At 47.1% G+C, this 15718-nt stretch overlaps 1 protein-coding gene across 1 annotated transcript; it reads left to right on the forward strand.

Annotated features, from left to right (window-relative positions):
- Positions 1-2854: 2854 nt before the first annotated feature.
- Positions 2855-15454, forward strand: LOC123842294 (procathepsin L-like). Its single transcript, XM_064578915.1, has 8 exons — positions 2855-3064; positions 11786-11921; positions 12216-12338; positions 12440-12586; positions 12818-12988; positions 13670-13832; positions 14508-14625; positions 15102-15454. Exons 1-8 carry the CDS (start codon positions 3000-3002, stop codon positions 15199-15201), a joined length of 1023 nt encoding a protein of 340 aa, XP_064434985.1. The 5' UTR covers positions 2855-2999; the 3' UTR covers positions 15202-15454.
- Positions 15455-15718: the final 264 nt, after the last annotated feature.

Here is a 15718-nt window from a genome sequence, read left to right on the forward strand (position 1 = left end):
CAGGCAAACCACACTGAAGCCCAGAAAGTCCGTGAACCTGAACCCCCGTATGGAAACACCAGCTTATCTGGGGTGTGTTATTACTAAAATTGGGAATGGTACGGGGAAATGGGAAGAGCCCAGAGGATTTTCAGATTTGTTCTCACTCGAAGAAGGGAGCCCCTTCCACTGTCCTTGTGTGACCCAAACACACGCGGAATCCTGGAGGCCCCGCGCGGGCATTCAGGGAGCTTTCTCAGTCTGTACAGACATGCGGGGAACGGCCCGCAGGAGCGAGAGCAAACCTCCCGCTCGAGGTGCCCAGCTCCCGCCCTTCCTTCCACCCAGAGCCCCGCCCCGCTGGAAATCAGCTTTGACCTGCGTGGTAGCGCTCAGTGACAAAACCTGCATTTAGGGGGCGCCTGGGTGGCTCAGATGGTTAAGCATCTGTCTTTGGCTCAGGTCATGATCCCAGAGTCCTGGGATCCAGCCCCAAATCTCCTTGCTCAGTGGGGAGTCTGCTTCTCCCTCTGTCTGCTACTCCCCCTGATTGTGCTCTCTCTCTCTGACAAATAACATCTTAAAAAAAAAAAAAAAAAAAAAAACCTGCATTTAGTAAAATCTCAAGATTTTAAACAAAAGAAAAAGGATTTGAAGGAAAACACTAAAATGGTAACGATTTTCTCCGTGGGTCTGGGAATACAGTCCACTTCTGTTTTGCCCAAACTGCCCACAATAAACACAGTCTATGTTATAATGAGAAAAAGAAACATAAATGAAACAAAACTAAAAACCACACGGAGACATGCCTGCAAAGGGCAGCACTGAGATTGAGGCTGTGGTCGCCTCACAAGAGGGGACGTCGTTGTCTTGTGTCACTTCACTCTCTCCTGCTTCGAAGACAGCGTCACAGGGGAGGGACGCGGCACCGGGACGCTGGGACCCAGAATGTTGGTCTCTGGCAGCATCTGTATGTAAATCCCAGAGAAGGATCTGGTCCCGCATGGGTCCCCGAGCAGCCCTGCACAGAACATGGAGGGCGGGGAGGTGGAGTCTGCGACAGTCTGGCCCCGGGGACCCTGGGGCGAGTCTGGGAAAGGAGCCATTCTTCCCAAGAAGGGAGTTGTGTTAACAGGGGAAAGGGGCAGAGGGAGGATGCTGGGCAAAGAAAAGCAAAGGACTGCAAGAGTCTGTACTTGTCTTTGATGCAGGTGCTGGGATTGGAACATGTTCCAAAGGATGTGGCCACCTGGGCTCTCGCAATGTTGAAGCCATAATGGGAACCATTACAACCCAAATCTGAATGGCTTAAGGACCACGGAGCTCCCTGCCCCATTCTGGGAAAGACCATGGGGAGCCTCCTGGGGGGCTTTTGGAGTCTTGAGAGCATGAACTCAGGTGAGGCTGGAAGTGTCTGGCAAAGTCCCATCCTGGGCAGCCAGCTCCGCCTCCTGCAGGAGGGAAGAAACCAGAACACAGCTCCCCTCCTGCCGCCACAGAGAGACTCAGATGGTGCAAGGTCCTGGGAACCACAAAGACAAGCCTCATGGGATCTTTTTCTTAGTGTTGCAGTGAAGTGCACTCGGGAACAGGCTCCTCACCCCCTCTGGGCGGTGCTGCCCTTGGTACAAAGCCCACTCCTGGGCTGCCCTGTGGTGCCCGAGGTCTCCATATGCACAGGAGCTTCCCAGGGACCGAAGGCTGTGTGGAGTGTGCTGGAGGCCACTGTGGGAGTTCTGCTCGGCTCCAAATCTGGATGGCACATTTCAAAAAAGAATCAAAACTGTTGGTGGAGGTTCTGGTGGACAGTTTGCAGAAAGGGGTTTAATTACAACTAGAGGATTCCCTGAAATGCCAAAACCACATTTGGCCCCATCGATGTCCAGAGTCCACAGGGGTCTTACAAAACCTTGACGGTGTGACCCTAGAAAAGCCACTCCAAAGTGAAGGGCTGACCTAGCTCTTACTACATGCACAGCGGCGACGTGCCTGTCAGGCGGGAAATCTGAGAAGGTGGTCAGGAGATCTGAGCTTAAAGTGGAAAGCCTTAGTGAAAGGGAAAACGATAGTTTCAGTTTGGAAGATGAAAACGGTCTGGGGACGGATGGTGGTGACAGTGCCCAGCGCCGTGCGTGTGCTCGCTGTCCCTGAGCCGTGCAGGGAAATGTGGCTCAAATGAACAATTTTATATTCTATTTTGCTACAACACTTTTAAGTAGAGAAAATACATAAAGCTGGAACGTAAATATATCCAGGTAACAATAAAGCTTGCAGAGGAATGTGCCAGATTATCCATTGTGTTTAGAGCATCCAGCAAAGCAGGATCCCCAAAAGGGGGGATGGAAAAAAAGATTTTGTTTTGGAAGAATTTCATGTTTATTATTTCAAAAAATATTTTCTTTAAAGTGGTATCATAGGAAGAACAAGTAAGAATTTTGTTTGGCTTTTTTTCTCTTTTTCCTTGCTATACAGTCTTTCCCCCCTCAGTTTCAATTCATTCGTGGGCTAGTCTTTCATATGCCGTAGTCTTTTCAGGACTTTGGATTCTTGAGGACACTATCAGGCCAAACTTTATGAGGAGTAATGTTGTCTGATTGATTATCCCCCAGACGTCTGCTGAACACCTATTAAGAGCACTTGCCCCCAGCTCACAACAGGGACACAGAGACAGGTGACCACGCACCTGCTCACCCAGGTCGGTCACGGGGCTTGAGCCAACTGCCGCCTGAAAAATTGGCTCCTAGGGGCTATTTCCAGAGACTATAGCTGTGCTTTGGGTGAGGTCAGACTTTATCTTTGCAACCAAAGGTCACGCGCTGCTGAGAGGCTGGAGCCTCAAATCCCTCAGGCCCGGGACTCAGAAGCTTTCAGAGCTGGGCCAGGACAGGGACGGGAGCGCAGGTCCTGGCGGAACACCCTGGAGGACGGAGGGTCAGGGAGGAGCCCCTGAAAGGGGGTTTTAAGGAGTAGTCAGCCCCCTCCCATGGCACCCCTGGAATGTGCTTGTGGCGGAGCCAGACATGCCCCAGGGGACAGCCGCTAATCTTCCAGAACCCGCAGCCTCAAAGGCTGGCTGGTGGTGTCGGTAGGTCACAGGGCCAAGTCTCTGCTGCGAAAGGATGGGGAAGAGTGTGGGCGTGGGGAGGAGGGGCAGGAAAGAAGTTCCACAGGAACCTATAGCAGAGGTCCCCCGGGATGGGGCTGTGATGTGCCCTCACCGTTGGGGCTGATGTTTGGTGAGGGGGGCCTGCCCGGGGGCCCAAGGCTGTCACTCCAGCCTGTGGGGCTCCTGCTGGGGGCACAGAGCAGGATCTGAGTTCAGCTCTTGGCGGATAATGTGCCTTGTCTCCTGAAATCAGAATTTTACAACTAAAAGGTAGTTACAGAGAGTTTGCTTCAACCTCAGTCTTTGGGGTCTGGAAACAAAGCGTTTAAGAGATTTAGACAAAATCCTACTACCAAATTATTAACAATTCACACTAAGTATCAGGCCATCTGCCCGCCCCTGGGGGTCCGTTATTCTCCTGTGCTAAGTCTTTATATGGCAATGTAGCGTGTGTGTATCAAGTTGTACACATTTATGTGTATACTGTGTAACTGTGTATGCGTATGTGTGCATCTGTCTATATATGTTTGTGTGTGTGGATTGTGTGTATTGTGTATAAGCACATGTATATTTGTGTCTGTGTCTCATGAGGTAAAGGATTCTCTGGCCCTGAAGACCTGTTCTCCTGGCCCAGAGCCTTGACCCTGACCGATGCATCCACGGGTGCCGGTTTCCCACGGTCAGGGAGACAAACAGAGCCGGGTGAGGACTATCTTCTTCCCCACAACCCCATACCATCCCCGCCCCTCGGGGAGCCCATGGGGTTCTGCAGAGCCTCGGGTTGCATGAAGCCAGTGCTGATGAGCATCTTTCTGCCTTCCAAGAAGGGAAGACCAGTCACCCTCGAGCGAGGCTGGTGCTGATTCCTGTGAATCATGTGATTCTGTGACCAGTCGTCCCATGAGAAGCCTGGAATTTATTGCTGACAGTCCAGCATGCTAAAAGTCAGCATCCGAAATCCTTTAGACTCAACCCTCCCTGGAGCTCAGGAAATGGCCCTCTTGGATTTTGGGGCAGTTTGATGTAATGGAAGTTTTTATTATCTTCCGTTTTTTTCCTAGACGTATTTTAATGTAACTTAAATCATATAAAATGTACTATTTTATATCCTGCTTTTTTTTTTTACTTAATGTGTTATAATAGCAATAATTCAATGTTACTCAAAGCTCTTCAGACAGAGTACAATGCTAACAGCTGCATACTCTGACGGTGTGGCCATGTCTCAATTCCCAACCCTGAGACACTCAGTCATTCTTCCCTATTATAAATACAACTGGGATAAACACTTTCATGAACTTTTTTTCCTGCATTTTGGATTGGAGGTGAAACTTCTTTTTTGTTGTTTTTTGGTTTTTGTTTTGTCAAATGACAATTAAAATCCAACGAGAGAAGCACTTCTTGCTGAGGGAAAAATTGCATTTGTATTGCTCTCTCTCTCTCTCTCTGGTTTTCATTTTTCCCAGAAAAAATTATTATATGAATAAACTGTTGACACACCTTCTAATACCTTTAATACAGTTTTTGCTACCTATAACAGATTTTATAACACCACTCTGAGCGAAACAAAGATTATTCTATCATCCCAACATCATGAGAGATTAAAATGATTAGTTAATAATTATAATTATTGATAGTTTAGAAAACTTGCAGCTTCAAAACTCATTTTTGGAAATGCCATGAGCATTTTTAGGATTGGTTTCAAATCTGGGGAACCCTCATCACGTTTTATATTTTTTTCATATGTAAGCTGTAGGGTTTCCTGACATGTGGAAATTAGTGACTCATCAGAATACTCGTTGAATTGACAACACTATTAACCAGTCTGTGGTTGTCCGTGTCCTTCTCTGTCTGGTTTGAGAGGCTGAGTTCCACTGCAGGATCCCTTCACTGAGGACGCAACCTCACTAGGGCTCTGGGCTGTTCTCTGTGTGAGGTTCCCCTGCCTCCTGGCTCAGGTCCCCACTTCTCCAGCGTCCTCACATCCCCACACCTGGGAGCCAGCCACCCAGCCGGGACCCTGCCCACCTTGGCACTGGGAAACTACTGGGGGACCTTATCAGTCAACATAGCTGTAAGCAGTGAGGACCCCACTAAAGACCCTTCCATGCAGAGAACACCCAGCCGCAGGGCCCACATGCAGAACTGGTTATCTGGTGGAATGTTCTGGTTTGTGACTTTATCTGATTGCTTTCTCCTGGTGACATCTAACTTATCCCCCGTAAACTGGACAAAGGTGGACTTCAGGCTTGATGAGTTTCATTCATCATTTTGGTAGGAGTGCTGTCCTGAAAATAAGAAATAAAAATAAATTTTACTACTGTTTGCCTCCAAACTCTGGAGCCTGAAGCTCCCACACTTTGGGATTTTCAAGGAGTAGTAATATTTCATAAAGAACACGGGTGACTGACACTTTGTTTTCCCAAGTAAGACCACTCAGAATAGAGCAAGGGCTGCTTGCTGTTGTCACCAACATCGCAAAACACATTTCTGAAACATTGTAATGCCATGAAGAAGAGAAAGAGTAGATTTTGAAAACAAGGAGTGTTAGAGTCTTAGAATAATGGATATATCTTTCTATTGAATAATTTATCCTAAAAAAAATCATCCAGTGGTCCTTTTTTTCTCCAAGTCACTAGACTAGTGACCAGACTGTTGTGGGCAGTGTGGCTGTCAAGTTTGTTATTGTTTGTCCAGACACTGTGCATAGAAATGCAGGGCAAGCCCCACAGGCCCCTTTCCATGAAGTATTTCGTGGCCATGGGGATTCCATCCCCTGACACGTACCCTTGAGCAGTCTAGTAACACCATTTGGCACAGCCTGGATTGGATTTGTGCCTGACTGCTTGGATTCCTCGGAGCTCACTGAGCACGCCACTGTGCAAATCATGGGCCATCAACTGAGAACAGTCCCCTTTGCAACAGGAATGCACACAACTTGGATGGAAGAGAGTCGGGTGTGGGAAAGGAGTTCCCCAGCCAGGACGCAGGAACCCGAAGCTGAGCACACACGGCTGATGAGACACAAATGTCTTAAACTGTTAGAGAGACTGTAGAATTTTCTTTTTATGTTTGTCAACCTTCATCGTGTTAGCGGCTAAGTAAGACTTGAACTTAAGGTGATTCCACTGGAATTATAGGAATGGCCTAAGGAGAAGCTATAACCTTAATTTCCCACATTCCAGCAACCCTATACATTTCCTTGCACTTTCTGGGACATAATGAGTCCCTTTCATCTTCAACTGTGACTAACCCTGCCCTTGGGTATAATTACTACCCATACTATCAAGAACTATCATAGGGGCACCTGGGTGGCTCAGTTGGTTAAGCGACTGCCTTCGGCTCAGGTCATGATCCTGGAGTCCCGGGATCGAGTCCCGCATCGGGCTCCCTGCTCGACGGGGAGTCTGCTTCTCCCTCTGACCCTCCTCCCTCTCGTGCTCTCTGTCTCTCATTCTCTCTGTCTCAAATAAATAAATAAAATCTTTAAAAAAAAAAAAAAAAGAACTATCATATCCCTGTATTATTCTTAAAATAAATCTGACTTGGAGCCACTCGTGCCAAATTCAGCCTCCTTCATTCTTTAAGAAGTCTCTTCTCCCTCCCATGGCTGTGCAAGGGCCCTGGGGTCTTATGAGCAGTCTGTCTTTGCTAGTCTTGGTCACTTTAAATACGTGATCTTCACGCCTCTTTGCCAAAGGCTGGGCTGGGAATCTTCCAGAGCCCACCAGCCATGCATGAGTATAGGCATCAGTGTAAGCACGCTGTTCCCCTCAGAGGGACCTCCTGCCCCTCTCCCTGTGTCAGGGAGACACTTTTCCCCTCTTCCCCCCACTCCACTAGGCAAAGTACACTTATTCGTGCATGCAATGACCTTATGTGAGGTTTTCAGATTGGGCCCTAGGATTAGGAAATCTTTTTCTCTCTCTCTTTTTTTTTTTTTTAAGATTTATTTATTTATTTATTTGAGAGAGAGAATGAGATAGAGAGAGCATGAGAGGGGGGAGGGTCAGAGGGAGAAGCAGACTCCCTGCTGAGCAGGGAGCCCGATGCAGGACTCGATCCCGGGACTCCAGGATCATGACCTGAGCCGAAGGCAGTCGCTTAACCAACTGAGCCACCCAGGCGCCCTTTCTCTCTCTTTAAACTTGGTTTCCAGGGCCCTCCTGGACTCAGGAATTCTAATTGGGATGTCAAGTGCCGAACAGTGACTCTCTCCTCTTGCATTCCTATTGTTAAAATTCTGATCGTCTATGAGACAAGCATGTTCCTGGCTATAGAGGGTACATGTCCCTAGAAAAGAAATACAAATAAGAAACTAACACTGACATTTCAGAAAATCTCACTCCCCTTGACACAGGTCTGCAGGTGGCTACAGGGCCCCTTAAGCATCGGATACAGTCTCCCCACAGCCCTGCCACCCCGCTCCAGGACCTGCTCTAGAAGAAATAACTCAAGCATGGGGGACTTCTGCTGGGGCAGAGGGTGGTGGTTCCTGCAGGGAGAAGAGAAGTTCTCCCCAGAAGTCAGCGCACAGTCACAGAACACAGGAAGAACTTTCCAGAAATGTTTAAATGGACATAGTGGCAAAGGGCTAGAGACTGTACCTAGGGTAATGACTTTGTGGGGGGGCCAAGGGGAGGGGTGCGGTCCCTTGGTTGCTGTCCCTAGGACTGTAGCATGAAGCATTAACTATTGTCCTCATCAATTCTCTTTAATGATCTTTACTGATGGCCAGCCTCGGGTCTGGTCTGGCCCAGCCCTGCGTGCTGCCTTGTCTGGAGTAACAGCTCCTGAGATCAAACCCTGTGTCCCTGCTTACCAGCCGGGGAAGCTGCCAGACTTCTCCCAACATCAGTTCATTCATCTGGAACATGGGATAAGCGGTATTATGGTGATCAAAGGTCACCACCCAAAGCAGAGTGTTGGTGAGTGAGCCATACATCCCAGTTGTCTGCTGATTTCAAGAAGCCACAAAGAAGTTGAGCAGAATTTTGGACACATTTTTTTTTCCCTTTTTTGCTCACCTGTACTTTCTAAGTTTTTCATAATGATTAATCGTTTTGTTTTCTAATAAAGAAAAGAAAAGAAAAAAAACCAGAAGGAACTAAAGAAAAAGAAAGAGAAAAAATTGCTGGAAGGACAAAGGCCAAGGTCCCTCTGAGAATCCATGAAAACAGTTGCTACCATGTTGTACATGAAAGCTCTAATGGGAGGAGACAAGCCAGGGCAATGATGCATTATTGTCCCATCCCCAGGAACATGACATGGGACTATGTGACATTGTTGCTCATGAGCCAGGTAACTGGTTTGGTTAATTGTTCCATTTGTTAATTAAACATTCACATACTCTGTATTTTTACAACAAACCACCACCTTCTCCACTAGAGTGTGAATAGGTCAGGATCTAGAAACTGAAAGTTTAAGGCAACTGTTCACTCATGTTTGCTGGCAAGTCCAGTTTGCCAGGACCAATTGGAGAATGAATCCACTAGACGTCTACAAAGTCATTTTTGACTTGCCTATTATGTTTCTGAGATACAAGAGAAAATGGGGAAGAACACCAGTTTCCCAGATGGATCGCCCATGAGCAAGGTTCACCAAGGCAAGGCCTGGACTCAGCGGTGCATTTTGCCCAAAAATCCGCCCACAGATGACCAATTTCAGTGCATCATGCGACTCAACAAGCAGGGCATAAAGCCATGATGATGGAAGCTGCTTTGGTTGAGAGACTCCAAGATCACCTTAGTCCTTGACTCTCCATCCAACCTTGAGCACAGAGCACCCTGAGGCAGCATGTTGGAATGGCTCCCGCTGAGTATCTGTTCGAAATCCTCTGTCCATCTCTGCTGGGTCCTGTGACCTCAGGTGCTCGGCCCTCCCCAGACCCAAAGGGCTTGTCATCTGTCCTATTATGTCTGGATTGTCTGATATTCTAAAACCATAAGTGTTACATCTTAGGATATGATCCAACAAGGGTGTTTTGATAAGAACTCTCTTAAATTCCAGAACATCTTTAAGAATAATAATAGTGGCTTCATGTTAGGGACTGTATATTAACCACTATATAATTTATCCTCTATAATCCTTACAATACCCCTTAAAAATGGGCATTTTTAATCCCTTTTGACAGGTGAGAATATAGACCCTACAAGGTGAAGTGTCTTGCCAAAGTTACATGACTGTTGAGAGGCAGAATCAAAATTTGACCTGAAAACTATGTTGTCTTAAAATCAGTGGCCCGACTTAGTAAATATTTCTCTGTGTACCCTGTGTCTTGCCTGCCAAGCATCATGTTCACCACTCACCTGACATACGATTGGCCCAAATAAATATTTGTTCAATGAATAAACACTATCTCCCCTGCAGACCTAGGGAACAGAGGCATAATTTTGGAATGACAGATCATTTACATTGTATTTCATTGTTTTGTATTTTCAATATTAGGGCCAGTTGCCTCTGGGCCCAAGGAGTCCAGCCAACTCTGTAGCTTCTACAAAAGTGGGGATGCCTTGTTGCATTGCAGAAGTATTTTGTGTCAAAACTTCTGTAAGATTTCTTTTTTCTTTCTTTAATACTCTTGAGCCTAGATTCATCAGCTCAAGTTGTTATAAATCTGGAAAACTCTGAATTAAGTAGAAAACATGTTTCTCAAAGGGGAAAATGTTTTTCAAGAGGGAAAACCTAACTCTAGCTTCAAATGGAAATTTCTTGCCCCAAACACTACTTTCTTTAAGAAATATGACTAGTTTAAAAAAAAAAAAAAGAAATATGACTAGCTTTGTCTTAATGTCATCCATGGGTTTTTGGTGACTTTCTAGAAAGGTTTTTGAATGTTTCTATTACCCACTCAGGACAGAACTGCTGAAGCACTAGGGAGCGTAAATGAGGTGGTCAGAGGGAGGAGGCTGATGACAGTGGGAAGGCTCAGCAGTGGCCCTTCAGGGCTGTGTCAGTGTGAGGAGAAGGCCCCACCCACATACCCCAGGCAGGAAGGGGCAGCAGGGCCAGTCCCTCAGACCTCATGTCACGGGAGAAAAGATTTGACCTTCCTCCCACAGTTGAGAGTCATTATTAATCAAGTTGAAAGTACAGATGCATTCTGTCCCTTATCCACCCAACTGCCCCCCAAAACAGAAGCCCCGAGTAATGTTGGCTCGCCCTGATCTAGGAGTCAGCTCAGTCAAATATATTCTCATCTTCAATTCTGCTGAAAAATGTTAGGACATTCCCCAACTAGTGACAACCCTTCCTGTTTGTGTTCCTTAAATTTTTAATTATATAAATTTACATTTGTATATTTTGTATGTTTTCCTCCATTTAAGATATTTTCACAAACTGTCATTTAAATCCTGACATTAAATGTAAATTAAAGTAATAATCATTGAAGTAAAGGTAAGTAAGACAATTTCTTAAATTAAATCTGAAGAAAAGCACATTGGATACTGAGGAACATGATAATCCATAATGCAGAGAGTCAGGAGGAAAAAGCAGTTTCTACATTCCGCCTTTTTTCCTTTTATTAAGCCAGATTTCTCTGTAAATAACACGTTCCTGTCATTTTTGAGAAAGGCTTGAGAGGGAAGAAGAATGGGGAAGTCAGGACAGGAGCGTTACAAAATGCCAAACCTTCCCTGGACACCGCTCCCATCAGTCCCTTTCCTTGAAAGCACGTGAGCCTTGCCCAACGCATCCCCTGTTTGGAGATTTCCAGTCCTCTCCAGAATTTTTCCATAACCCAGAGGCATCCCACCCTGAAACAGTCATAACACATTCCCCTGTGGGCTCTGCTTTCTCCACCTGCCCCACCTTTGCTCAAAAATAAACAGGAGCCACCACTAGGCTAGATAATCCTGTTCTCAGCCCTCGAGGAGATTTTAACCAAAGACTTTGGGACTGAAGGATACTCAGGGTGACGCTCGAAACCCACTTGGGTCTCCCTGTGAACTTCTTTTCGTGAACCGCCTGCCAACACATAAATTCCTGCTAATTAGTTGATCCGGGTCCCTAGGGAGGGACTGGATTCCCTCCTCAGTCCTGTCCGTGGTCCCCCAGCTCGCCTCTCGCGGGTCCACTGAGGCAGGCTTGTTCAGCTGTCCCCACCTTCGCGGAGCTCCAGGGCACAGAGGCCCCGCCCACAGGCTGGCTCAGCCACTCGCAGCCTGAGCAGGCGTTGGGGGCGGGGCTGACCGGGCCGGATCCCGACCCTAAAAAGGCGGCTTCGACCCACTGCCAGGCCTTCTGGACGGCAGGACGCGCGTCTGTGATCGAGACTGCGCAGCTGCACGGCCACAGGTGGTGGTCTCGTGCGGAGCCTGAGCCGGGGGCCGTCGCAGAACCAGCGCGGCCGCCTGCCTTGGGGGTCAGGGGTTCGGGGCTCCCAGGAGGCGCTGTCCCTGCGCTTGACCCCTCCAGACAGGGCAGCCTGATTCCCCTGACGCCTCGCTGTCAGGCCCCGCCCCTCCCTGTGCCAAGATGCAAGTCCCCCGGAAGCGGCAGGGGGGTCGCAGGGCGGGGAGCGGGGCAGCGGGCCCCCTGCACAGGCCACACCCTCAGCCTTCCTCCACCGCCCCGTGGAAACCCTCGGGAGGATCAAGTTCCTGTTTGGACTCCACCTTAGCGGCTCTAACATCGCGGAAGAAAGGAGCAGGGCTTTTTAGGTGGTTTGGTCTAAGCAGAAACCCGTGTGTTTTCCCTTCCTAGGTTTTGGAACATGCATCCTTCTCTCCTCCTGGCTGCCCTGTGCTTGGGAACAACCACAGCTGCTCCAGAAGCCGACCAGAGCTCAGATGCGCGCTGGTCCCGGTGGAAGGCGGCGCACGGGAAGCTGTATGACGAGGTGGGTAACCGCTGCGGCGTCCAGTGAGACCCCCAGGGGATGTTCTGTGCTGGTGCGAGCTCACAGCAGAGAGTAGCTGCTTGAGGCCGCTCTAGCCGAGGCGGTCAGCGGGGCACCGTGACTGCACAACGGTGGGGGCGTCTGTCCCGCTGCGTGGTTGCTGGAGAGCAGCTCCCGGAGCGTCCGCGCAGCCCTGGTCAGGGTTTCCCGTCCTCTCTGTCAGCGCATCCGTTTGGTGCAGGTGAGTTGGTTTTAAATAGAAACAAAGATGATGGGTTATATGTCTTTCTGCAGAATGAAGAAGGATGGAGGAGAGCAGTGTGGGCAAAGAATATGCAAATGATTGAACGGCACAATCAGGAATACAGCCAAGGGAAACACAGCTTCGCGATGGCAATGAACGCCTTTGGTGACCTGGTGAGGGTGGCATGGATTGCTGAATGTTTCGTGCGTCCTGTCCTCAGTACTTTACCAAAAAATCTGCTGCTTGTCAACATTCTATTTCCTTTTCCTTGAAGACCAGTGAAGAATTCAGGCAGGTGATGAATGGTCTTAAAATCCAGACGCGCAAGGAGGGGAACGTGTTCCAAGCACCTCCCTTTGCTGAGACCCCCTCCTCTGTGGACTGGAGAGAGAAAGGCTACGTAACCCCTGTGAAGAATCAGGTGAGACAGTATTCAGCAGGTCACCCTCAGGAGTAAAGGTGAAAGGAATCCATGTCCTTGCTGTGGTCGGCTGAGAAGCGTGTGCAGCTCACGATGTTTTAAGAGTTTTCGGATCTGTGGGTGCTGTCAAATCTTGATATTTGTTTTGTAGTCTTGGGTTTTTTTATTTGGTTTCGGGGTCTGTGTGGTTCTTGTTGGGCCTTTAGTGCAATGGGTGCCCTCGAAGGACAGATGTTCCGGAAAACTGGCAAACTCGTGTCACTGAGTGAGCAGAACCTGCTGGACTGCTCTCGGTCTCAAGGCAATGAGGGCTGCCGTGGAGGCCTGATGGATTATGCCTTCCAGTATGTGAAGGACAACGGAGGCCTGGACTCGGAGGAATCCTATCCATACTGTGCACAGGTAAGTAGTGCTCCTTACCTGTGCTTCCAGCTCTGCTTTTTGGAGTTGAACACACTCAAAGAAAACAGACACCATATTTAATATTCACAGTTTAAACTGTAGACCCTACACTTGCAAACCGTCAGAACCATCATTAAACCATATTAGCCGGGCACAGTTCTCTCCTCGATGGTTACCATATAACTGTTCCTATTTCTATGTTATGTGGCCATATATATACCATTCTATATACAGTACAGATTTCTCCAGAATGAAGAAACTTCTTACGGACAGGTAGACTGAGAGTGTCTCATGAAATACACACCAGCTAATGTTTCTTTTTTTTTTTTTTTTAAGATTTTGTTTATTTATTTGAGACAGAGAGAATGAGAGACAGAGCATGAGAGGGAGGAGGGTCAGAGGGAGAAGCACACTCCCTGCCGAGCAGGGAGCCCAATGCGGGACTCGATCCCGGGACTCCAGGATCATGACCTGAGCCGAAGGCAGTCGCTTAACCAGCTGAGCCACCCAGGTGCCCACCAGCTAATGTTTCGATTTCAAAACAACCCCTGGCATTTCAGCTCCTGGGATGCTTCATAATGAACTTGGCTTGGGAATCATTTAGCTGCAAACTGTCTTGAACTCATGTTCCCCAGGAGGTGGATGGTAGCAATCAAGTCTCTTCCCCTTTCCCTTGGAAAGGACGGATCCTGCGAATACAAGCCTGGACAGTCTGTCGCCAGTGACACTGGCTTCATGGACAGCCGTCAGGATGAGGGGTCCCTTATGGTGGCAGTGGCAACTGTGGGGCCCATCTCTGCTGCGATCGATGCTAGCCTGGATACCTTCCAGTTCTATCATAAGGGTAAGCATCTGTCTACATACAAATTTAGGCAGAAAAATGGGAAAACCACCATTACATACAGTAAGACTGACTCTGGTGTGTAGAAGTCAATGTAGAGTTTTGGAGGGTGTAGATTTAACATAGTTGTCTTTTCTGCACATGTCATTTTTGTGCCTGTTGTTTCCATCAGCCATGACTTGACCCGTATCCCCGTGATTTTAAGTACATCATAAATATATTTAAATGGCTACATAATTCAACTGGTATGCCTTTATTTACTTTACTTTTTTCTAACTGTTACACCTTGAAACATTCCAAAGAATTTTACTACTGTTACTGAAACTGGAAAGAACCTCTTGGCTCAAGTAATTTTGTGTCCTGTGCTGTTTCCATAAGTTGACATGCTCAAAGTCGAATCACAAGGTGTCAGTGAGTGCTCTTTTATGTTTCTTGACAAGTTGTTTACAGAAGAGATTGTACCAGTTTGTCTTTCTGCTGATATTAGATGAGGGCCTAAATCCTTAGCCTAGCTAAAAAATAAAAATAAATAAAAATAAAAACTAATTTTTAAATCTTATCTGGGGTTATGTCATTTAACTGAATTTTGAAATGCCTCCCTGACTGTGGCTGATAGGCTGGGTTACTATCACATGTTCCCAGAGATCCTCACCCCAGCACTGAATTTCTCTTCTCCAGGCATTTATTATGATCCAAACTGCAGCAGCGAAGACCTGGATGACGGTATTCTGGTGGTTGGCTATGGCTCTCAAGGAGAAGAACCCAAGAACCAAAAATACTGGATTGTCAAGAACAGGTATAAAAAGCCAAGAATACTTATCTTTAAAGTTGAAAAGGGAATCCTTTTTGGAATCAATGTTTGGAGGCAGGTCCCCCAACTCTTGAGCACACTTCTGAAATCCCAGCAGTGTTTACCCCACTTAGCTGGAACACAGACATATTCACGTGATGACCACAGTAAGATACTGTCTCAAGCTTGCTAGGGTCCTGCGATAGTTTTGGTACCATTGCATTTCTAAATTGGAAATGTTTTCCTATTTCAGAAACACATCTGACCCTAAGCATTTTATGGTCTCTCATTTGTAGTCTGTGAAAGGTCTGAGGGTAGAATTCTGTGCTGGGTTAAAACTCAAGCATGAACAGGAACGGCCTCTCTGGATTCTTCCGGAATCTGTCCTGGCCTCTGGTGCATTGCTCAGTATCAGGTGTGATTGTTCTTACGGATAAATATGTTTATTCCTCTGATAAATGTCAAATGCTGTCTTCTTCCAGCTGGGGCACGGACTGGGGCATGCAGGGCTACATACTGATGGCCAAAGACCGGGACAACCACTGTGGAATCGCTACCTCAGCCAGTTTTCCCATTGTGTGAGCTGAAGGTATAAAGAAGACCTTGACTGGGGACAGAATATGCAGAAGAGGAATTTTATCTTACAACTGATCATACTTTATTGTGTGGGATAAAACACTCGAACCACTGGAGATCCAACTTGTGATCTGATTCTGTGACTTCTTTAATTGCTGCTTTGAACAGCTTTGTGTGATTGACTTGTCCAAGAACTTTTGAATTTTTATATCTTATACTGATGTATAAAGTTTTAAAATAAAACCGTTTCAAAGTAGAAGTGGGGGAAGTTTTTAATATATTAGCTTCTTATAGAATCAGGCGTTAAATAATAAGAAACCAAGTAAATTACAAAGATCTAATTGGTTTAACAAAGGATTCATGAATCAGGCAGCTTCCCATTTATCTAGCAAGTAGAGGAGAACTCCAAGACCTACGGAAAAAGAAAGGTTTGTAAAGGTAGGGAGAGGGAGCGGAGAAAGGGAAATTATTAGCAAAGAATCTGTTATTTGAGGCAAGGTCGCTTTCCTTAGGAGGACAGAAA

This window comes from Mirounga angustirostris, unplaced genomic scaffold, assembly GCF_029215605.1.
Source record: "Mirounga angustirostris isolate CCGP_5_RB_7025 unplaced genomic scaffold, mMirAng1.0.hap1 SCAF_15, whole genome shotgun sequence".
Taxonomy (NCBI): Eukaryota; Metazoa; Chordata; class Mammalia; order Carnivora; family Phocidae; genus Mirounga; species Mirounga angustirostris.

Excerpts from the sequence above, each read along its gene's own strand:
- LOC123842294 (XM_064578915.1), top strand. The coding sequence starts at position 3,000 with ATGCCCCAGGGGACAGCCGCTAATCTTCCAGAACCCGCAGCCTCAAAG. Across the intron at positions 3,065-11,785 it reads AAGGCTGGCTGGTGGTGTCG|GTTTTGGAACATGCATCCTT; the intron begins GTAGGTCACAGG and ends TTCCCTTCCTAG. Across the intron at positions 12,989-13,669 it reads CCTATCCATACTGTGCACAG|GACGGATCCTGCGAATACAA; the intron begins GTAAGTAGTGCT and ends TCCCTTGGAAAG.